This window comes from Pholis gunnellus, assembly GCF_910591455.1.
Source record: "Pholis gunnellus genome assembly, chromosome: 19".
Classification (NCBI taxonomy): Eukaryota; Metazoa; Chordata; class Actinopteri; order Perciformes; family Pholidae; genus Pholis; species Pholis gunnellus.
In genome coordinates, this window is record NC_136546.1 from 2510137 (window position 1) to 2535663 (window position 25527).

General features: G+C 45.3%; 1 protein-coding gene across 4 annotated transcripts in view; it reads right to left on the bottom strand.

Moving 5' to 3' along the window:
* The window catches only part of cdc42bpab (CDC42 binding protein kinase alpha (DMPK-like) b), a 75255-nt gene extending 50237 nt beyond the window's left edge, over positions 1-25018 (bottom strand). For all 4 annotated transcript variants that reach the window (XM_079180052.1, XM_079180053.1, XM_079180051.1 and 1 more), the window contains exon 1: positions 23784-25018. In XM_079180052.1, the coding sequence (XP_079036178.1) occupies positions 23784-23961 (178 nt within the window). In that variant the 5' untranslated portion in view covers positions 23962-25018. The remainder of the gene's footprint in view (positions 1-23783) is intronic.
* Positions 25019-25527: the final 509 nt, after the last annotated feature.

A 25527-nucleotide genomic window follows, 5' to 3' on the forward strand; every position in this document is an offset into this window, starting at 1 on the left:
CCAGTGTTGAGAAGGACGTTCTCCCGCTGGGACACATGCAGAGAAATGACTGCAGAAATAAAACAAACCAAACGGGTCACTCAGCTCAACAACCTCCAGCTCTCACACTCCCTCCCCGACTCCGCTGACAGCTGGCCCCGGCCTGCTATGACCACAGGGCGGGGGGGAAGTAGGGCCCAGTGCAGTGTGCCACCATGTACACACGGTACACACAGTGGTGTTCAGAGTAAGGCTGGGAATTTTCATTCATTGTCAGTTACAGAAACAACAAAACTGTGCCTAGCGGTAGATCAACCCTGAGTGATCCAGCTTCAGACCGCCACAAGTCCAAATGATGAGGAACCAGGCTGTAACAGCTAAATGTTTCTCTCTCAACGTGTACTTGTGTTTACTTCCCTCCTGCTTTCTATTTAAGCTCCCAACTCAACAGGGTACAGCAGTCACGATTCTCCAGTGGGCAGAGCGGCTCGGCTCATCTTCTCGAGATTTGAGGCCTCTGTCAATTTTTCCGCGTGGCTGACGGTGAACATGATCTTTTGACAGTATATCGACATCCCACCAGCAACATTACTACACTTTCAATGTGTGTATCTGCAGCACATATCACAGACAGGGAAAAAAGTTCTTATCTATTTTTAACTCAACACTTCCTGTTTTTGTTCCAAAATAAAAAGCTTTCTGTGCACAGAATCCCTTCATTTGTTAATGCAAGGCTTTTATTCTGAAATATTTAAAGGACAGATACATTAATAGAGTTCTGGATTGTTAAAAATCAGCACATGCCTCTTAACCTTTGTCTTTCTAAAATAAATATAAATGACATTTATAATGAAATTAAATTATTGACGGCCATTATGAAAGAAACTATGTAGAAAGAAGGGCTGGCCATCTGAGCGCACACCACACTGCTCAGGTGTGGTAGCCGTCACACAGACGGTGCGTCCCGTACATTCTCCAACAATAACACTAGGTGTGGGACAGACGATGATGTATGGCGTGCTGACCCGGAAAGACCTAAGATGTTAGAAACAATGTATCACGTCCAAACAACAGATGGCTGGCTGGCAAAACACATTCTCTAAAATGTATTTACTGCACAATGCCAACCACAAAAACCCAGCTCAAGACATGAAGATGTAATCTCTGAGCACGTGTTATTAAAAAGATTGTCAATTTGGGATTGTTTGATTTCATGATCACATGGTGTCTTTGATTTAGGACAGGCGGATCACACGCAACTGCCAAAGTGTCTGGCAGACAAACTCATAAGAAGTCAGATTTACCACCCTTTGGCTCGGTGCTGGTGGTCATTTCCACCGCACGTCCAATTCTTCTCACTGAATCTCAGCCAAACCTGACATGGCATGTTTGCCAGGGGTAAAAGATAATGTCAACTAAATCCATCTGGATTCACATTAATTCATGTAACAAAACTATGATAGAGTACTAAACTAATAAGCTAGATTAAATATATTTAATAAGGCTGTTTTTTACTGTTAAAGTGCAGATGTTTAGATTCTCCTCAGGTTAGATTTAAAAAGGTAGGAGCAAATATAGAACACAAGTAAAGTAAATAATAATGATACCATTTATTCAGCACAAACAGTCTCAACTCTACAGTCCTATCTGCCCCATCCCTATCATCACAGAGGGCATTGTTTGTCCTAAAGGGGTAACTCATGTGGACTAATGTGTATTTTAGAGACACATTTCTGGACACTGCTGGTGCTTCACGTTCAGCTTCATCCCGACTCAGTGAGCTTTGAGTCTCACCAGGAAGGATGTAGGAGTGTTTTTGAACTATATAGCTAACGGTTGCAAGTATCCCGTTCACTTCTGGTTTAACTGTTGCTGGTGCGAGTCAGAGCTGACAGGGTGGCAGGCCGAAGAGTAGGGGGAGCAGAGCCGGGCTAGCTGAGAGGAGAACACAGTCTGATTACTAGCTGCATGCTGACTCAGGAGCTCCACTAAACCAGCCGCATGAGAAATGTCTTTCATCTCTGAGCCAGGAGCCCACAGGCCCCGTCCACAACACACACACACACACACACACACACACACACACACACACACACACACACACACACACACACACACACACACACACACACACACACACACACACACACACACACACACACACACGGTGACTATGTCTTGCGTTAGTAGAAACACCACAGCCAAAAAGATTATCTATAAATTGCTTTTCTGGAGAGGAAAAAAGACAAAAGAAATCATCGGCCATCACTCCGACAGCAGGTGGTGTACTGCAGCACACATCGGCTATTAACCTGTTACTGTGGCCTGTAATTTATACACGGAATTCAAGTGAGTGTTTTGTAAATACCGGGCCCATATGTCAGCGTGCAGCGCCACCATACAGTATGAAACACCCCGACTCCAACAAGAACGGCCTGTCCTCGCTGAGCTCGTTTACCCAGGGATCAGTGTGTCTGTACTGTTCCTGCTGCAGAGCTGGATTCACAGAGACGTGCTGCATCCCTTTTTTACAACAAAAAAATACCATACAGTGGTGTCATACATCTGAACTTACTGGCAAAATACACAGGTAGGCCTAAACACAGCAACCGTTGCTATGACAAGGTGTGTTAGGAAACCCCTGGCAACGCTTGGGAAAGTGACTATCCAAGCTTTAGCATGACTGGAGCTCTTTGTCTGCAGAAGCTTTTGCAATGTGCAGGGCAAGTGAGCCAAAGATGACAGTTACATTAATGTACGACACGCTTTGTGGGGGAGACGACCATCCGCACACACTGTATGAGTTCATAGGCACACACACACACTAGAGGACACGTACACGTGCAGCACATGTTGGGTAGTGTGGGCCTTAGGATGCAGTGAAACTGGAAAAACACGAGTGACGCCAGCTAATCCGCATAGCCAGACTGGTTTAGCCCCAAAACTCTGAGTGCTTATCAGGCCCATCTTGCTCCGTACCGTCTGAGCCGCTCGTGTGAAACTCGGTAACTGCAGGCAAGTGTGTTCACTTAGCAGCCGGCCCGCAAATGACATGCTCGGCGCTCAGAGCGGGCCTCAGAGCTGGGTCTCTTCCATGCCGCGTCTCCAGGGTGTGTTCGTGGGAAGCTTGTCCGTGTGTCATGAGTGCAGCAAGGATTACAATGCCTCTTACATTGCCGTGTGTGCGATTCAGCGCTGGGCGGAACTACATCGTTTATTTGGAATAGTCAGAAACAAGTCTTGTTGTATTTTTTGACCAACCCTAACTTTAGTCACCGTTTCCCCTGCTGCTCCATGTCATTTTCAGAAGAGTGAACTATTTCAAGTATTGCAATACACTGCAAGCATGGCAAGGGATTGTTGTGTGTCGTGTTCTGTGATCTTACGTGCAAAATGGCTCACAGGAAAACAAACAGTCACCTGACGCATACAGTGTGATTCCTTCCCCTCAGTCCCAGAGCAGATGTACGCTGCAGAGGACTTCAATGTAAAGTCCCCCATGCAGAGCGAGCTCCACACAAGGCTTTTAGATCTAACTTCAATCTTACTCAAGCAAAGCAACCACAGGGCATGTGTGTGTTACCGTGTGTGCGTCAGAGAGGAACTGTGTGTGTGTGCGGCTTGGATCTGATTCCTGCATGCTGCGTTAGTCATGCCCTTCCAGGTATCTACATACCAGGGTATGTGTTCCTTGGCTTCCCGCGGTAGTTGATGCAAGTTCAGTAGACATGTGAATCAGCGAGGAAAAATGAGAAGAGAAATAACTAAATAAAGAGGGGACTCACACACGAGGCTCATGGGAGAGAGTGATGATCCAGGTGGACAGAAAGAGACACATGGGCAATCCACACCCACTTTGTTTCTGAAGTACTTAAATCGCTCATCTATTACAATCAAACACTTATTTTGTATTTTATGACTGTATCAATCCACACCAACTCTGAGATGCAGAAGAAACAAAATGATAAATAACTTATTTTCTTTCAGTAACTGTATACATTTTTGAGAAATGGAATCCCCATTAGAATGACCCAAATCTCATACTTCCTAGAGATGTCCCTGCCAAGTTTGTTTTGGCCCAGATCCCGATCCGAGTCCTCTGATAATGGGTAGCTTACCTAGATGGAACATCAAATATGTATGTGACACATTGAAGCAACAGTGTAGCCTTCTAAACTCAGCTCAACATATTTTCCCTGAGCTACTTGATCCCAAAGCCAAAGGTCCTGAATCAAAACTATAAAGTTGATCATCTTATGGCTAGGGTTGTTAATCTTGAGCAAATCTCATCCGACCTAAAAACTAAGTCTAGTGTTACCAACTCTTTTCCAATGAAAGTAGCTAGCAGCACTAGCTCCAAAAGTTGCTAAATCTAGCAACGTCGGCAACACTGACAGCCCTCCACTCCTGGCTCGCCCTCTAAGCCACTCCCCCAGAATGATGATAAAGAACATGGATATTGTTTGTACTGACAGCTGTCATGCTAGCAGCTTGTGGAAGACTTCAGTGACTCGCATTGAGTGCACAGGCTTATTACAGTCCTGCAACAGCCACAGATACCACATTCTTTTAGTTTTTTTGATTTATTGATTGTTGGCAGAATTTTATGAGAGTTTCAACATTTTTTTTTTAAATTACCACCATAAATTGGGATGAAAGTTTAGATCAGAGACTCTGACTAGAGACGAGCATCAGTGAGCGGGGCTGATCAAAGAAAGGAACCAGTAATTCTACCTAAATACAGCTCCTGTAGTCTTGTTGAAAACTATTTCACTGATTTTGGGTGGTATGATATCAGATGTTAGTCTGTCTGACTAATATTACACATGGCCGGCCGCTGACTCCTCTCTAGAAACAGAGAGAAACGAAACAAGAAGAAGAGCGGAAAATACAAATCAAATCCAGCTCGTGGGAACTGGGCAGGACAGAGAGACGAGAGACAGTGAGGGCTTCACATACTTGGACCCAGTCGGCAGCTGAGCCGGTTACAGTAAGTGTCCGACCCTTACAAACCCTCAAACCCCATCCCTGATTCCAGAGTGGGACGGAGGGACATCTGGAAGCCATAACGGGGATTATTTACAACCACAGTGAGGTAACGACACAAAAATGCCGCTCGCAAGAGAGAAAGGGGTGACGGAGAGAGGAGGGAGGGGGGGGGGGGGGGGGGGAGGGGGGGGGTTCAGGATATGACATGAAGAGGGAGAAAGGAAGAGACCCTGTGATGGCCTTCGCTTCCATCCGACCGTGGTGGGACGTCTGGAGGGAGCGAACACCTCATCAGCAGGCTGGGAGCTTTCCTAGACCAGAGTAAACTCTGGCTCCCCGTCACAAAAAGGGACCAAATGATAGGTCTGAATAATTGGCTTTTATTTTGTATCAATTGTTTTTTAGGATTTAGCGTGACAACCGATGAACACAGCGGATGGAAAACATGCATTCACTGCCTCGAGGAATCTGGAATGTAATGATTAGAAAACGTGTTTAGAAAAGTCACATAGAGGCAGTTTTCCTGTGAGATCATTTGGTCGCAGGCTTTTCCTAATGATGCTAATGATGCCAGGCTGTCTGCTGTGTTACCTTCCGATTCAAAATGGCTACGTATGTGACACGACAATGCCACTGTGTCAAGCAAATCATCTCATTCCTGACACAAAGTGCAACAGGTTCAGGGTTTATACTATCCCAACATGTGCTTATTGCTTAGCTCACTCCATGAAGGAAAAGTATTTATTTGGAAAAAATACCAAAGTTGAAAACTGTTCCATCATGTCTTATTTCTTATAAACACACAGCTTTTGGTCTCCTAGAAATAACAGCTGCCTTATTACAAAAGTACTTCCTGTTTGAATAAAGGCCAGAAAACAACGACTGAATAAACAGCACACCAAGGTCATCAAAGGCAATATTAAAGCAGTGTGATTCTAATAGCTAGTCCTTTAAAGGGAGGGAGACTCGGTGGCAGCAGCACTTCAAACACGCAGCCCTAAAGTTTAAGTGATCCAAATGCAAGTAGCTTGAAAACATCCAGTAAATTATCTGAATTACAGGTAGAAACAGAAGCAGGCCCCTTAAGTCAAAGCCAGAGCTTCTCCTGACAGATGTGTGTGTAGACATGACCAACCCCAGTAAAGGGCCTTTCTGTGCCTCGCTCTCTCACACCCACAGGCAGTGCCAGGGGGCAAGGACGGCGGCCCGACACAGGTTTTGCCACATAAGATGAACATTATCTGACAGGGAGGGGGGGTGAGCCATTAAATCATTGATAAGCACCGGAAACTCAAAGGGCAAACAGGGAATCACTTACATTGTAAACATGCCTCGGAGCATTAAATTGCATTTAATGCCAGGCTGCACACCAGCATCACCAGAATTCCCAATGCTGTCTCTCTGTCTGTCTGCAATACCGCCCCCCCCCCCTCCCAACCACAGCCAACCCCAAGTTCCCCTCACTGCCGTTTTCCTTTCACCGTCATCCCTACCCATCTCTCTCCCTCTCTTTCCATCCCTTCATCTCTTTTTCCTACGTGTCCACGCTTCCTCCTCTCTTTTCTCATTGGGCCGCTGGCCTCGGCCCCTCCCCTCTCTGGGTGTTTCTGCTTCGGTCTGTCTTTCCTGTCCTGTCGCACTAATAAGAGGGCAGGAGTGGTCAGACGGCTTTAAACTAAACAATCTGTGCCCCACGGCGTTAAGCACACAAACAGGATGTTCCCAAAATATTAAGAAACCACAAACACCAAAAGAAGAGCAGGGAGGCGGGGCTTGACAAAACAATAGGTCAGGCGTAGTGTGTGCTACAGTGCAGAGACTGCTGCGGTGAGCATACACCCGGGCCTCGCTGCATCACTTTCTGCTGTCTGCACAGGAAGTGCTCCCAGTACTTCAAAGAATCCTCCAAGCCCCACACGGACCTGTTCAACCCACATGGCAAACAAGTCCATTGACACAACAAGGCATCCCGATACCATCTGCAGATAAAGAGAGGATATGAAAGGCGCTTGGCTGGGTTTCCCTGCTGTCTGCCACTCTGGAGGTGGCAGAGGCACCAGGTGCTGCATTGTTCCTCTGCTGGTGATAGTAACACTAAGATGGCTGTGATAAGACCGTGGGATGGTGCCACACAATTCAAGTCCCATAGATCATGCTGAATGTGTTGAAGACATTTTACTGACTGAACTGCGAAACAATGTTATCCAAAATAACTTCACTTTGGAACATTTGTATTGGTTATAGCAGAGGTCAATCAAAGGAAGGTGGGTTGAGCAGTGGTAATAGTTGTTACATTTAAGAATAATGGGTGTGTATTGTAACGGTTCACTTATTTTAACCTTTTTCTGAATGATAACTATGAAGGTGATGCTATTTTAACAATGCTATATGATCACTCCCTATAATTATATTGGACAACTATAAAGCAAGAAATTCTGTCTGTGTCCGTCGTTTATTCTGAGAACCGTTCATCCGGTCTGCTTCACTCTTGGCGGGTGTGTTGCTGGAGACCCAAGGACGTGAAGTGTTGAAGTTGGTGCAACTTGCACACGCGGCATGTTCAATAATAAACGTTGAACGAGCGATAGCTCTTTGTGCACCAGTGGAGGCGGAGCTTTAGCGCTCTGCAGACTCCAGCATGACGTCCACAGCCAGCCGTTATAAGTCACGGCTCATTGACTGCAAATCATTTTTGCTGCTTGATGCTGGACATACTAGAGTACAACCGAACTCATCTTCACCTCCCTGGAGTCAGCATATGACTCAATGGCAAACAGGAACTGCTCTAGTATCATTAATAGAGATGCTACGATACCGGTGCATCAACAACAAAAGACTTTATATTCTATTTTATATTAATGGGTGTTTCTCAACAAAAACACAATTTTACAAAATTACATTTGAACACATTATGGTAACGCTATAATTTACCTTCCTTGAACGCATCATATTGTAATTCAATGAAACCTCCGTGTGTTCGGTGTCTCCGTTATTTAAACTAGCAGGACTGTGTTGCCTGCAATGAATAATACTTTTAGCTGCCATCAGTGCAGATGGATAACCATACCATGTGGTGTAGCAATTAAGTGCCAGAAATGTACATATCACACTTCAAAGTGGCCCTGTGTAAAACTTAAAGACATGGTCAACCCAGATAGATAACAGGGAGGTTTGCTTATGAGGTGAGGGGACATGTTTAAAAATGTTATCCAAAAATGATCCATTTAGAAGGACTTTAAAGATATTAAAAGTACAAAGTGAACTATTTTTTGTACTAAAACAGTCCTGACTGCATTATCTATAATATGTGACGTTTGTCCTGACTCCATCTTCACTCCAGCAGAAACACTTGCTGCTCCATCCAACAAACATGACTTTATGAAGGCCTCTGAGTGCCTTCATTGGCCTGAGAGGAAAAACACGACAGGGCGGGTTACAAGAGCCAGAGCTAGCAATACCAGGGCGTCGTGTGCTGTGGGAATGTTCAGCAACCCGGACAACGTTTTCCAACAGCGAGTGTGTAGAAATGGAGCTGGCAGAGTGCTGGAACAAGAATGTAGCCTCGTCAACTTCCAGCAGCACCGTACAAATTTAAAGAGCAGTCAAATGAAAAAGTCACCAATCACTTAAACAAAAGTAAGACTTTACTGCCAGTGGTGTTCCGGCACCATGTCACAACATCCCGACAGATATCACAGAGCGAGGTTCCTACTGCCTTTTCTGGGCTCATCCTTTCTGATGTATTTTCCACTCTAAGCTACGACTCGACTGGTACGGCCCGGCACTGACATTGCACCATGTAAGGGTTTGATTCCCATCGGGACCACCCATGCTATAAATGAATGAAAGCATCCAGCAGGCATTTGTTAAGACCTTTAAAGCAACAGTGAAGTGGATAACAATAATAAGGAAACTTAAATGGATCTGGCATGTATTAAAAAGGGGAACGTCAGGTCGCAAGTAAAGGAGATGAGGAAAGGTAGAAGGAGGAGAGAGAGAGGAGAACAAAAAGGGAAGAGAGAGAACAGAAGAGGAGAGGTAGGAAAACAAAAAGACGACAGAGAAGGAGGAAAGGAAGAAGGGAGGAGTAAAGAGAAAAGAAAAGATGAGGAGGAGTGGAAGGAGGGATATTTCAGAAAACACTGAAATGTCCATGACAGTATAACTACACCGCCTACTTATACACATGCAACGGTGTGTATTCACAGGGTGACTTGCTCATTTTCTCTCTAAAAAACAACTGGTATTGGATTAATATATGATGCATGTCTTGTTTTAAGGAAATGTGTATGATGGAGAATGAAGTACGAGTATGGGTGAAACCAGTCAATAAATAAAAAGTCATTAAAAGAAAACTCCTGCTGGGCCACAACCAGTCCCCATCGCTGCAAAAAATAAAATATAAAATAAAAAGACAACCAGGCTACAAATTATAACCTGCAGAAGAAAGGTGTCAGTGCTGGGACTTGCAACCAAAAGTATCCTGAAAATATGCATCTGGAAACAGCTGGGCGTGTTAGGACGGGCCTTCCCTTCAGAGCAGGAGCACACATGTGACCTCAAAAATAAGAATTATATTTCAAAGCGATGATACATGATAGACGGGCAGAGAGCGGATCAGGGCAGGGCTTGGTACTTCTCCATGTTGTTACCGAAGACAAACTACCCAGGTTTCTATCACACACAGATTAGACAAGAAGCTGTCTTCATCTAATGCTCCTAGAACTGGTAGGAAGAGGGGCAGATCATCTTCTAAAAGCACAAAATCAAAGTTCAGAACCCGCACTACTACTGTTGTCCATTCGTGAATTGACACGGCACTAAATCCATACATTTTGATTCAATTGACTGGGCGACCAATTAAAGGAGCCATCCAAGAGTTAATCAGGCAGGGGACACTCCAGCCTTATCCATTTAAGACTTATCCATGAGCTCAGGTCCAGCGGTGTAAGCTGCAGGAACAGACAGGAGCGGGCGGACACTTAGATCGCAGCTAACGCCGCTAATGACCTCAGCGATAAGCAGATTGAGTCAGCGTGGGAGGCTGCAGCGGGACAGGCCCGTGTTATGACGAGGACGCGAGACATCGAAGTGATGGCACTAACCCACTCTCTCTGCGGGCTGATACACCACGAGCTGCATTCCCTCTGCTCCCAGACGTGTGGACACAACGTTTAGCACTACGACACTCTGTGACCACACATAACTCTACACCTGTGACTTAAGCAGGAGAATGTTCTCCTTTATTACTGAATGTGGGGAGGAGTACACGTGTATAACAGAGATTCACTCAAGGTGGGCCGTCCAACTTGTAGAAACTGCTTGAGGAAAAAACTGTTTTCAGGTCCAAATTTAGTTTAGTCCTCACTAGTGGTGTAATCAGGTATCCGTTAACTATCACAGTGTGAAATAAAGTTCTACTGACGATCGTTATCACCCGATGTTCAGTTAAATATGCAATCAGGACATCAGCAGTAATGCTCTTCTAGTCACCGATCTGATAATGTGACACTGTGAACAACCAATCAGAGGACGAAGGTTCTGTTCACTTACATTATGATGCGTTCAGGCTCTGTTCAGGGAGAATGAGTACTGGGCAACGGTAAATTATAACGTGATGTGTTCACATGTAATCTGTCAAATGTAGTGTTGGTGAGAAACTTAAATAAATGAATTTGTTTGAAGGAGATGTTTTCAAACCACATAAATAGATATTAGAGATGAATTATGACTTGTTTACACTTTCTCTAAACAGATTATAATACATCATTAAAACTACTAATGACAAGATTTGTTTTAATCCATAAAAATACAATCTTTTATTTCCTTGTGTGTTTAATTAAGAAAAATAAAAGCATAACATTCAGAATTTCTGATGGTTTACAGACTTCAAAGCAGTTGAAATGATTTTTGTGAAGGTGGCATAATAATAATCTGGAGCAGTGTAGACAAACAAAGATCTGCCACTATGGATCACAAATGATCGGCAATTAGAATCGCAAAATAACTTTCCTTTTTCTTCTTTAGTTGATCCGATCTGAACCGTGAGGTTCATGATCCGTTGCGCTGCTAGTCCTCACACAGATATAGAGACTGTAAAAAACAGAAATGTCTAAAATGATAAACAATGAAGGCAGCACCTCCATCCAGAGGCAGAGAGTGTTTCTATATTTAATAACCCTTTTACAGTTTCAAAACAAGTTGGCCAGAGACATTATGGAGCCAACTATAATAAATTATGGATCTTTCCAAAAATGACTGTGAAAGCTTGACAGGCGTAGCAACAGTAACTAAGGGGGTGGGATTTATCTGCTGTAATCTGCAAAAATTCACACTTGATTGTGCACCAATATTAAATCCTGTATTGATGTATTGCTGCACTTATTTTTGTGCAGTGGGTGATACAACCCCAGGTAGAGCATGTGGAAGCTAATCATTACCTACTATCAGTAAATTAAGAGTTTTGGAGTTTTTATCAAAACCTAATCCTGTAACTCTGGGTTCAGCATCATCAGCACACAACTCCCCTTCACAGTTTGTTAGTGACAGATCATTGCGTGTGTGCACATCTCTCTGCTTATGAGTCTGATTGCTTTGTTGCACACAACACATCTGTTAAATCTGCTGTTCAGAGAAATAAAACTTTTCTAAACCGAATCCCAACAACCCCTCTCCCTGTCCACTACTATGCAATCTGAGCAATCGATGAACAGGAAGGGAGCTAAATAAATCAAGTTACTACTGATTATTCTTAGTCAAAACGCCTGAGGGAGGGGGGGGGGGGGAGGGATTTCGGGGGTGATTAAGTTTACTCATCAGCAATGAGTCAAATTGTTGTGTCTGTATCGTGACCTTCAGCACAGGAAGGAAGCCGTGTGAGGCCGCTCTCTATATAGAGGTGAATAACAGTGATGACATTTGAGTGACCACAGGATTTCCCCACCAGAGACATCTCAGTAGAGACAGGAAAGTGACAGCAGAGTGGGGTGTGGGCTGGTCCAACCACATTCAAGTCTCTGAAATGGGGCAGAGGTACTTTCATAACACCCACAAACAGGTATTATTAAGCTCTCGCTCAGTTGTGCACATAACCAGTCACAAACTCACTCTCACACTCTTCCCCTTCAAAACCGACACCACAAAACCACTAAATCACAACGTTACAACGCTGAGGAGGAAACAAGCTCCCGAGTGAGTGAGTGTGTGAGCAGATTGCCGGGCGCTGCACAGGGGCTTCATTTAATCACCCAGCATCCAGCGAGACAACACAGGGATTCAGACCTCAGCTGAAGGACGGGGGGTCGCTTCACATGAGAGCGACCGGCGTCAGGTGGAAGACGGATGACCGGCTGTGGCAAGCCCATCGAACATTACTCGAGTCATGCGTCTCCACTGTGCAGACGGGGAGGTCGGAACAGTGGGTACAAGAGACATGCACGCTGCAGCAGCGTAGACATAGATGGGCCTTAAAATAGATCGGGTCACCCTCAAATTCGCCGCCGCACCACGAGCCAAGGTCAATGCTCCATCGGTGTCAGCTGCTGTGAGCAGCACTGAGGCAGAGGAACAAGGGCAGACTACAGCAGATACATGAACTGACTGCACATGATACGTGCTTCAGCAGATCCACGCCAACGGTGAGGGCTCCTCCAATCTATTTCAACTATTTCTCCCCATGGAGGTTTCACTGATAGAGGTTGGGGGGATGGGAGTATGAAAGTCTCTCTGTTGTTAAACGTTAAAGGCAGAATTAACCCTAGGCTAAGCCCCCCGCCCCATTTTGCTCTTGGCGTGCATCCATTGCTGTATCACAACTCTCAGATGTGATAAATCCCCTCAAGAGAAGAAGAGTTTTCACGGTCATGAGAAAGGGACGGACAGACAAACTGAAAAAAATGGAGGCATAAAAATATCCACTTAAAACCTCAAAACACTATTTGATGAGCTTCACCTGCTTTGAATGCACATTTACATAAACTGATACCGCAGAAAATTCTGGATACTTGTATCTGATCTAAAAGCTGCATCAGTGCGTCACTACTGATGGGACGAATTTGGTGCTTGCCCACGATTTCTGTCGGCTTGTGTAACCTGTATGCTGCTGCAGCACTGTTCTGACAGCTAGTGTGCAGTCCTTATTTAGCCTCAACCAATTCCAAAGGGCAAATACCTGTCCTTTTCATTTGGCATGAAGGTCCCTTTACAAGTACAACAGCATCGGATAGAGGATCAAAGCCTGTGTGTGTGTGTGTGTGTGTGTGTGTGTATGAGTGTGGATGCAGCAGAGCTTTATTAAGGATGCAGCTCAGCTCTGTGCTGTCAGGACCGACCGCGCTGTCTGACCGACTCAGTCTCTTCACGTGGGTCTCTTTTTGCACACGCCAACGCAAAACATGGCATGCAAAAATACCCCCCCAAAAAAAGAGGACAAGTACATACACCCTCGCACACGATAGGCGCACACACTCGCACACTGACGGCAGCCTTCTCTGTCACTAGGCAAAGCTGGGATACAGCAGGAGCAAGGGAGGAGCTGCTAGAGGCAGGGAGGGGAGGGGGGAGAACGAACTGAAAGAGGGAAAGAGACAGAAAAGAGGAGAGGAAGAGAGAGGGACGACATTGAGACAGGGATGGCCAAGAAACCAACAAGGTGTGTGCAGTATTAGCAGTGCACACGAGCAATGAAGACTGAGTGAGTGGAGGAGATGGGGAATGGAAGAAAGCAGTGACAGCAAAAGACATACCAGGAGCTGACGACAGACGGACAGAATGGGGCGGGTGGCTCTAGTGGACAGACAAAGAGGCAGACCTGGCCTCATCTAAACAGCTGCTCTCTCTCTCTCTCTCTAACATTGCACCTCTGCTCCAAATTCCACAGGCTATGAAGGGCTGGGGCCTGAGTCAGCGCTTCTTACACACACACACACACACACACACACACACACACACACACACACACACACACACACACACACACACACACACACACACACACACACACACACACACACACACACACACACACACACACACACACACACACACACACACACACACACACGAGCCCTCTGCTCAAAGCAGTCGGGGGATGCGCAGGCAACGGCACACGCAGAGGGACATAAAGCAGCCAGGGCCAAAGGTTGGAGTTGCTTTTTCAGACTTCTGCGTCTCAGTCATAGGATATATTAGCAATTAAAATATGCACGTTTTTTGTAACAAATATATAGACGTTAGTTGGAGCATTATGCAGAGGTATGATAATGATCTTAGTGACACAGAAAGCCAAGGCACAACGGCAGATGGAAGCAGAGCTGTTGCAGGGAGGTAAACATCATCCCTATCAACAAAAACCAACACCAGTACTGACCTGGGAGGACGAGCCACGCTAAAGCTAACGGGAACATGCCGACAAAAGAACAACAGAAGTGAGATAGAAAGTAGGAGCAGAAACCCCATGGCAACAACATTAACCGTACATCCAAACAACTGAAATAACTACATGAATTGGCATAATGTCCGTGCTAAAATGCCCAGCAAGCACACGCCTAAAGCAGAGACAAAGCGGGGGGAATGGGATTCCCTGGCGACTCCCGGTACTACCACAGCTGGGGTGTCGTACCAAGCTGCCTCTCTGAGAAACATCCTGTGATAGAAACAAGCGAGGAGAGGAGACAAGGAGAGAAAGCAAAGGGCCAGCTGCCATGTTATTTATGAAATGTGGCCTGACGGAGGGCTTTGGTTTGAACAGCAGATAATAGAAAAGCCACCTTTAATACTCCTCTCAACACAGATAATATAATAGTGTTTGAATTGGATCTAAACTGTCCAAATTGTGTCTGTGGCTGCTGCCAAAACCTCTTAGATTCCCTAATCCTTGGATCCAACTGTGGTTAAACAACAAGCTTTCTCCAAAACATCAAAAGAGTATCACAATACATGCAACATGAAATACACTACCGGTGAACACGTGTGCCACACTAGACATTAATTAAAATGGAATCAATAGTCCTGACACAGCGAGATTGAGTCTCCTCATTCAGAGGCTTTGTGTTATCGTGAAAACAAAGATCCCTGTAGAGCGGTGGACTACGCTGCATCCTGTGGACCTTTTCTTCTTCTTATATGACGTGACTCGTGGTCCTCATTTGAAACCTGTAACTCCGGGCTGACTATGTCTGAAATTTTCTGAAAACGAGAAAGCGACAAACTTTTCAGCGCCACCTTTCAAGCCAATAAACAATTGTTTAATAATAAGTGTTTAAAGAGACAGTGTTGGTGTTTCTAAGTGTGCTTGTGTGAGGTACTTCTCCATACTGTATTACTACAGGAGAGTTTGGAGCAGACAGAAGTACCAGCACAGGAGCAAACCACACTGCTGTGGATGTATTTTAAGACACCAAAAAGAAAGGCTCACCAAGAATATCCATTCAAGTGTGCACTAATTAGCATGTTTTTGCCGGCTTACCATGCTCAGAGGCAGCTCTACGGTTTGTGTGTCCGACAGGGATCTAAAAGGGTTACCTATGCTCTCGCCAAAGCCACCAGACTCCTTTTAAAAAGACGACTCCCGTCTTCTGCGAGGTAAAATGAGTCAATGGAGTCTTTTGGCCAGAGCATGGATGATCTGGTCAGAAAGGACTGTCTGACTGGAAGGTAACGCAGTACAAATATTGTAAATACAGCGTACACTTAAACTGACATTGGTTTTTTTAAGGTGCTTTGCTCACAGACTGGTTTCTCCATCTACTGGAGTAATACACAGTACTGAGAAGTACCTTTGACAAGCAAAGTGTAAACATCACAACCATCCCTCTCACACCTCTGGCGACCTTGTGAGCATACAGTTGCCTATTTACACAACCAGCAGGTAAGAAGCAACACACAATTGGAGTCTGGTTTCTGGCAAACAAAGTCCAATGTTCCCTCTCCTTTAAGCTCCAGTTTGATCTCCACCAACTCCTGACTCTCTTTAGCTGCTAACGGCTAATGCTCACAGGCTAGTTGCTTAGTTTGTGTGTGTGCCGTTTGGCGCTGGGCAGTGGGTTTCTAAAACTCATTTAAAGTGAGAACAGCTGCCTGATGCAGCTGGAAACGCTGCAACGAGAGCGAGGAGCATGAATCATACAAATAAACCAAAAGAATTAGTGAAGAGATGAGCGGCAGAGTCCGGTGATGATTCTCTGTGGGTTCCTGGTTAAGAGCGAGATAGACACTTAGATCCATTCTTATTGAAATGAATATGTATGCGACACAATGTGAGTATTCCTTTAATGTGATGCTGGAACTATTATGGATTCCATACAGTTTTTATGAATGAAGAAAGGAGAAATGTGTTTTTTGAATTTTTCCACCGTTTATTGACTTGGCTTTGACTTCCATCTTGCTCAGTGAGACCACATACACCCCCAATTCAGAGAGTATGGGAAGAGACTAAACTATGCAGGCAAGCGCCTTCGCCAGTTGGCTGCGGGGCCGTTTTGGCTTCACGGTGGAGGGGCGAGCAGCTTTCCCAAATTCACAACATTAAAAAAATCTTGTGAGAAAACAATGTTGCTCTGTCTGTGGTGTCCGTGTGTGTGCGTGTGTGTGTGTGTGTGAGAGAGATCAGTGCAGACTGAGTTGGCATATGAGGAGGAAGACTTGCTAATTGCTCCTCTGAGCTGAAGAGTCATCGCAGGAAGAACAGACCGACAGCTTTCCTTCAGTGTGTGGAGAGCGACACACTCACCAATAATGAAAAGTGGTAGAAGTAGCGCTGAGGCCTCTTGGAATTTACCAGAAATTAAACTCAACAATAATTGGGGTAAAAGCAATTGAATTAACATGAATACAGATGACGGTTTACAAAATCTGATGCCGATTAGAACTTGTGCTAATGGTTGATTTTTTTTTAGCTTCAAGCTAACATAGGTCCACCTAGCGAGGGACTCGTTTTGAAAGAAAGCTGCAGCAGAGAAAGAAAGAAGCATAACATTATAATGAGCCGACGCAGCCAACCGAGCAGGTTCATTTTCATTTGGTCTGTAAACACTGGACAGACAGCTGAGCAGAGGTCAGATGAACCCCAGCTACCGGCCACTGCAGAGAATGAGGTGGAGAGAGAGGAGATGGGAGGATGACAGGAAGTGAAGGTGAAGTAAAGAGGAAAGGGGGGGAGGAGGAGGAGGAGAGGCCGTTTGCAGTCAGATCCCGAGGGTCCTGAGAGTCGGGCTAATGACCAGCGTGTCCTCTGGGAGACGAAGACAGGAAGCCCACCCGTCTCCTGCCACTTTGTGATGACACATCACAATTAGCAGCAGGCATTTCTCTGCCTACAAAAGCTCCCAGACAGATGGACTCGTTTTTAAAGGCCACGTAAAATACCCAGATGCTGAACATGCCACGAACAGTCTCACGTGCGGTACTCCGGTACAGCTCCAGGTAGTCCTGAGCATGGACCGCAGCGATCCCATCACATACGCCGTTACTTAACCACAGCTCCCCAGCAGTGCCGTGACAACTTCAACAAAATAAAAGTCTGGGCTGTACCAAACTAAGTGTGCACTGATCCCACTTTTTCAGCCCTTGATACCAATTTGTTGTATTATTATTTATTTAACAAATTTAAAAGAAATTGCAAAATGTTAAAAATGTAACAAATAAATGCATGGATATAAATTTACTGAGTTGTTATTATTAGAATAATATATCGTACACTAGCAACTTAGTAAAACAAATCTTCAAACTAAACTCATTACAGGTTTGTTATGCAGCAACAAAAATCTAAACAGAAATGTAAATTTGAGTGTATGATGTATATAAACAGAATTTAACTGAATAGGTCGTCCTCATTGCCACAGATACCATACATTAAAGTCAGTATTAGTCCCATATCAGAGCAGACTAATCCTAGCCATACGTTGACTCACTGCAGTAAGTTATGGATACACCATGAGGAGGAAAGTTATCAATTAAAATGGAATGACGGCTCAAAGCTACAATAACTCATGGTTAGCCAGCAGTAGGTAGCAGACCATTGTAATACTGGTTCACTCGTATATTATAATGTGACTTTATTTAATGCCATTTATTTTCCCGAAATAGAAGTTGCCTTTTGCATTTTGGGGAAAAGAATGCCACTAATTCTACACATCGAGGTGTGTGTATTCTTCATGTGGAGTACTACCCAGCCTCTGTAGCTACGCGGGGAGCTCTACACAGTCCGAGAAGAAATAAATAACCTTGGTTGTCATCAGTGTTATTAGAGCTGTGGAGGCTTCACAGTGTTGACAGAAAGCCTGCACTATAATCTGAGACATGGACTTTGAAAGAAGAGTGAATGTTCACCAGGCAGGGAGACGCTACTGATTTCATTACAATACAAAACGCTACCATGCTTCTGTGTCCTTATATGATCTTCTGTTGATATTCGTTTGCTTCTTTTGGCCGGCTTGTTCGGAATACTGCTGTGTGTATATAGAGGAAGTGAAATGTCGAGACAAAAAAACTAAACGAGCATTAAAAAGTGTCAGTGGCTGCTGGACTGCTCTCTTTGGGACACTAAACTGTGGTGAGAAGCAGCGGACACCAGGAGAGGATCTACATGGGCCCCTCTGCTATGTCTGATTGTTTGCAAGTCCACTCTGGACAATGGAAAAGGCTGTGCGTGTGTGCACGTGTGTGAGAGAGAAAGACTCGGAGCATCCGAGTGTTCAGGAGAGCAGACTGTCAGCATGTGAGTTAGTGTGAGAGGGGAAACCACCAGTGAGGAAATAAACAAGCTGGTGACCTTGCACCTTCCCAACAACACCAAACTGTTGGGACAACGAGTGAGCTCAGAGCACACAATGACACAATGCCGTACAGCCGTCCGGCTTCCTGGTATGACATCATGTTCCCGTAGGGGTCCGGACCAGCTCACTGAGTCCTTGTGGTTCCTTCCTGTTCTCTGGGCCCCGCCGTAGCCACCGGACGGCCAGACGGGAAACGGCAGAACAACTTGAGGGGCAAAAAGGATGTCCTGATAGAATCCGGCCCAAACCGGATTTTCAAGTCCCAGACCAATATTGACATTCGGGATATTAGCGATAATGATTCATGCATTTCCCTGGCATTGATCGCATTTAAGTTTTGATTTATAAACTATGACTTTCAAATCTGTTAATACCAGATTACTTTCTATCTGAACAACTAGTTCATCAGCACCTATTTCAGTTCCTCCATGTCTTTATTATAATCTGAAGTCCTGACCGTGACCGTGAGCTTGAACTTCTCTGGCGTGACAGGGAGCGAGGCAGAGAGACCGTTAGACCCAGCATTGCCATTATCCACCAGCCCGCAAGCTAGCTTGCTAACTAGCGTACAGCTGTAGCAAGCGGTTGGCTAGTAAGCTAGGTAACGTTAGCTTGAACTTCCCCGGAGCGACAGGGAACGAGGCTGAGGGACCCAGCTGCCACTGGTCAAGTGCCTTTACAAGCTAGCTAGGTCAGTTTGCCAAAAATAAAAGCACCGGAGGACACTTCCTGATTGGCTGACCTCTACCTAAACATGGCAGCGGTCTTATCAAACTCAGCAAGATCCCTGTATTTCTGCAGCTGCAATCGGTGCTAGCCTTTTATACAGCCTGGTTTGATCTTGGTGGGGTGTAATGGCCTCCAAGCAGAATTTAAAACCATGACATTCTTATAGGCGTAGTAGCAGCTCTTCTGGTCTGTGCAATGACGGGAATAACAGGGAGGAACTCCGGTCTATGAACTATGAGATAGTCTGGTTAAGCAGAGCCACAATAATAAGAGTGTGTGTGTGTGTGTGTGTGTGTGTGTGTGTGTGTGTGTGTGTGTGTGTGTGTGTGTGTGTATATGTGTGTGTGTGTGTGTGTGTCTCCTCTGAGTGGTGTGTGAGGCATGCTGCCAATGAAAGCCTTGCAGGGTGGAGCACACATCAGCTGCAGCTGAACAGCTGGCCACTGCAGGCTAACATGGAGTCTAGATTGAGAAAAGGCTCGGCGTCCTCCCCCATGTTTGCCAACTGTGGGCTGGCACGGCCGGGCGCTTTCATTCAGCTGCCCGGCAATCTGGTTCCCAAAACAGGGACGGAGATCGGGACAAAACAAAAAAGCAGGGAATGATGGGAGAAAGTATGGGATACCTAAGACAAATGAATGCAAGTCCACAGAAACCCTTTCCTATTTAGAAAACTGTAGGCATCCATGAAGAGCACAAAACACCTACACCAATAAATACAGATTGTTTTTGCCGTAATTAACTCTACAGAAACAAACAAGGAAGGTGTTGACATAAGTTGGCTGGCCTGGGTTGAATGTGACAAGCGCAGGTGTGAGCTGGTGCAGGTGGTGGACACAGTAAGCTGCTGCGGTATATACAGTATGTGAGGAGTCAGGATACAGCGTACTTTCCCCTCTTCATTTCTCCTGTGGCTGCAGGTCATGTCGGGGTCTCTATTTCAGCTGAAATGAGGTCGCCAAACAAGAAAGAAAAGCAAACCCAATACAAATGTTTGTCTTCTTCTCTGGCTCATGTACATGGAAGAAAAAAGGGGACGCCAAGCCAGCTGTTTCAATAAAAAGGTGCACAGGTACGCTTTCTTTTCTTTCCTGTAGCTGCAGAGTGGCTGACAAAAGCAAATCACTCACAAGTTGAAGAGGTCTTAGATTTCACGAGGCCCATCTTGAAGCATTTTTCTGTGTGTAAGATTAAACTGTGTTTTGAGTATGTGTTAACGCTATCCGTCTGATCCAATCGGTTCCTTATAGGCCTCAATCAGTCATGTGCACTTTGGCTCTGGGGGGGGGGCATTATATCACTTCTTCAGCTGACAATTAGCTAGTAATCTAAAAAACACTAGAAAAGCACTGCATGTGTTTTTGACAGAGACAAATCAAGAGCATATTTTCGTTGATGGCTTCACTACAGGACGTGATTCATCTCAATGCTAAAAACAAAGTCATTTCACTGGAACCTGTCACAATAAATGATGTCATTTTAAGATCATTTTGTCCTACTGATATCATGATTAGATAATCAGGGCTCAACACTATCTTTAAAGTGGTTGCCAGGCTGTCGAAACTGGAGATATGGTTAGTAATCATATATATTCAGTGATTAAGATACTATGCAGTTCTACATCAGCTCAACAATGAAAATGTGACATAAAAGAATAAAAGCTTCATTAAAGTAACTGAACTAAATTCCTGTTTTATCTGATACTTAATACAGAATATTAATTTGAAGTGTAGTCAGTTAACAGGTTTACCCTCAAAATGATAAAACCCCGTTACACACAGGCAGCGTCGTCTGGTGAAGACTGACTGTAATATCACTAATGCAACGAATGTTTCTAAACGGATTTGTTTAGCTCTTTGCTGGTCATGTTTTTTACATGTTGAAAAGTGGTTGCCACTGATGGCATCACATAAAGCAACAGCAGATATGAACGTGCTATCTATGTTCTCATCTAACTCTCGGCAAGAAAGTGCATTAGCAAATTGACCTAAATGTCTGTTTAGGTAACTTATAGCAGATCATCCTCTTTGAGGTCGTCCATCTTGATGACACACTCTACATTTCATTCGGGCAGACAGTTGAAAGTCAAAGACAGCCAACACTAATGGTGACACTTCTAAAACACTAGATCACCGACACCACAGATCAGAGGATCTCGCTATGTACCTCCACCAGGAGCCACAACGCGTCTTTCATGTTGTGACAGAGAGCAATATGTGCAGTCATGGTAAAGGGAGGCGAGCGAAGCATCATGGTCCATCTGTTTGGGCAGGGTTTCCCTCAGTTGTTAGTCGTGGAGGTCCGCTGCATTTCCTGTTTTGATGGCCGTGTCTGCTAATGTCAGGAGTGGGTACAGTTTTATGAAGTAAAACTAAGAGCAGAACATGGCAAAGACCATTTATTCAACCGTTTGTCCCCTTGTCTCGTGTTTATAGTGAGAAATGTTCTATAGAAGTACAGGACTCTTTTGGAAGAAGACAACAAGGCCTTTCTATCAGCGCCACCTGATTAGGACAATCAAATCATTTTTGTTGAGTACTTTCAGGTTCATTGCCCTCTTGGGAACAAACTCTGCAACTCAATTCAATTAATTGATATTAATTGAGGAAGCTGGAGGAGTCTCATTCAAATCCCTCTGGAGTGAAACACCATAACAAGCAACAACATGGGACCTCGACATGACTGCGACAGCTCGGGCACATCTGCACGCTGTGTGCCGCATCTGGCCGAGTGTCGTCACGGGGAAATGTCAGGGTGAAGTCACCACTTGGCACCCCCAAAGCCCACAGCACCCTTCCTTAAAGGCCAGGGCACGCCGGCACTGCTGCAAGGCCAGCTCGATGGCCGGGGGAAGTACCTCTTCAGATACACAACAACAACAACAGCTACAACAAAAATCACCAAATTCCAGCCACTTCCAGTGTTTACTAGCCAACGCAGCTCCATCTATAGCACAGAATAGGTTGTCCAGATGGTGGCTGGTGGGGTAAACCAACTAAGCAGCCATAGCCAAACTTCACCACCATTTGACTGATTTAACTGCCATCCTGTTTGTCTGCCACTGCCTCTCTACAGTGGGCCAAACTGGTGCCTGTTCAACATTGTCATTTCAGAAATAAAAACAATACAAGATGCCAGCAAATGTGCAAAACGGCTCCTTCTTTCCAGATACTTGTGTTGCCGGCTGTATCATAAATGTGTCTCGTTTCAGGGGCGATGATTTGCTCCTGCACGGCCTCAGACCGCTGCAGCACGACTTTCAGGGCTTTAAGAGACATGCAGGCCAGCCAGGCGTGCTCCGGCAGCTAGCTGGGCCTCTGCGCCAGATAAAAAAAAAAAAAAAGGTGAGTTGTTCACATTCCTGTTTCATGCACAAACCAAACCCCCAATGTCCCACACACACACCGTCCTTTTGCACAAATGATTGAGGTAGGGGTGTGTGTGTGTGTGTGTGTGTGTGTGTGTGTGTGTGTGTGTGTGTGTGTGTGTGTGTGTGTGTGTGTGTGTGTGTGTGTGTGTGTGTGTGTGTGTGTGTGTGTGTGTGTGGTCCGACTGCGTGTTGTTTTCTCCGACTCTGCTTTAACCAGGGGAGTGGGAAAAGTTTAAAAAAAAAACTATTCAAAACATGCTGGGTATGTGATCTCTATGCTGCTGCGCTGGAAACAAAACACGGATCTTTACCTGATTATGACAAAGTATGTCTGACAGACAGCTAGGTTAGTTATCAACAAACCTTCACAGACGCACGCCCATAAAAAAGGAAACCAATCTGGCATGCCAAGTGGCTTCAATAACAAAAAGCGAACCAAAGAGGGTTCGGTGCACTGACAGAGAGGTGTCTTCTTGACGTAAGCGTGCGTTTTCATAAGAATAAATGGTAGCCTGGAGGATACGGACATCTTTATGAGATCTTTCCTGGATTGGTATCAAAACTCTTGAGTGGGCCTGTTTAACATCCTCCTCACTACAGTAAATGTCCTTCTGTGTGTTTGGTTACTTCTTTGCGTTGTTTGCCTTGTACCACCTTTTTGTTCTGGGTGACAAGACACTGATTAATGTTGTGTTTCGTGCTACTTCAATATGCTGTCGTGTGTGTGCGTTTCATTTGCAAAAACACAAGAATAAGGTGGCCTTGTTTGTAAGTTTGAGGGAGGAGAGAGCAGGCCAGCTGAGCCTCACTACTACTATAAAAGGAATGTGATGGGGAAGGGAGGGCCACTGCACCACCAACACGATCAGCCTATCATCTGACCAAAATAATAAAGGCTGAACACGGGCCAAACAAGAGGACATAGAAGAAATAGACTTGCTCACCCCATTCCAAAAACTCCAGGATGTTCTTCTCTCTTCTGATTGGGGAGTTGTTGCACTCGTCGTAGAGGCAGACCAGGATGTCCAGCAGCGTCTCCACACTCAGACACTGGCCGTTAGACTGGGCTGGCCCGTCCAGGATCAGCTTCTCCAGCTTCTTCAAACGCACCTCTCCCGACATGATTATTCCGGCTTGCTGGTTTTTGAAGTGATGATGATGGAGGGGATGGGGAAGGGGAAATGAGCGAGCACCTCCTCGGCCTGTTAGTTAGCACACAGGGCCTGTAGAGAAGTTCTGTCACCTTGAATGTCTCGACAATTATACAACTTTAAGTTGAGGACGAGCCGGGGGCTAAATCCGCGTCAAAATCGCCCTATTCATGATCTCCCTCGAGAAGATCCAGTAACTAAGAGGCGTAGCACTTCCCCATTTAGCAATACGTATCCCCACTGGGCATTTAGGAAAAGAAGTAGTTTATTACAATCACAGACCCTGGCTGCCCCGGGCCGGCTGATTTCGATGAAATCCCAACGTAGGCTGGCAGTTTTCTGGTCTTCTGTGTGAGAAATGGAGAATAAATGGAGTCAAGGCGGTTCAACAGATCCCCCTGAGTTGTTGTGGCAGATATTTGGGATTCTCCATTCTTGCAGTAACCCCCCAAAAAATGCAGGGCAGATCTGCAATGCTACAAAGCCCCAGCGCCCCTCCTCTGCTCCAGGAATGGAAGGGCGACACAGGCTTAGTTAGCAGGCTGCTAGGTTAGCCCTGTAGCTAGCCAGCGAGCTAACGTTAACGTTACTTTTCCCCGTTCCTAAATGCCATCGTTGCCCCTTTTCCCCGTGAGTTGACAAACAATACGCACAGTGTTAACGCCGTTTCACTGAATGTGTCCCCTTTCGACAGTATTGGTTATTTCCCATCCAACTGGAAAATATTCCCTTGTTTTCACAACTCAGTGCTGGCAGATATGTTCTTTAAATCCCATTCTTCGTCCAGAAAACCAAATGTCTCTTTAGTTCCTTCACAGTTCAAACACAACGATTAGCTCAAGAGTTCCGACAGCCCAACAATAAGTTAGCCGTCAAAAATGCGGGTCCTTTTTTTGAAGGTTACAGTGGAGCTCGTTTCACGTCATGAGCAAAGCTGTAGTCTAGTCTTGCTTATACTGAATACGGGACTCAGCCTAAATTCCCCCCGTCTTCTCCTTTCCTTTCCTTTGCCTGCCTCCCCCGCCGGTCGGTCGCTTCGCTTCTTGTCGTCTTTGCACAGTCAAGTTACCAGCAGCCTGCTGTCAGAGACTTTCGTCGGGGAGAGACAGCCGAGTAGGCAGCTCTGTCCGTAACGTCGCACTGGATTGTGGGAAGTAGAGCTCGGTTGTAAAATATGAATGAGTTAGAAATGGACGCTTAGCTCGCGACACATTGGAAACAAAACTTATGAACCTTCTCAAAATACTTAACCTCTTCCTTACTCAATATAGAATGTCTAAGCTGCAACGCCATACATTTCGAGACCGCCGTGTTTCATGAAGAATACCGTACATTTTCAACTTTCACGCATGCGTAAAGCGCTGAATCCTCAAGCGGCCATCTTTGACGCGCCATTCCTTGAACGCCTCCTTTTCCTTTAGAGCTGGCAGCATATCTTCCCACCATTATAGCATCTCTGGTTGCTGCTGCAGGCAAAATCCCAGATCATCATCATGGCGCCCGTCACAGCATCTGCTGTGCGGGAGGGGTGATGGGG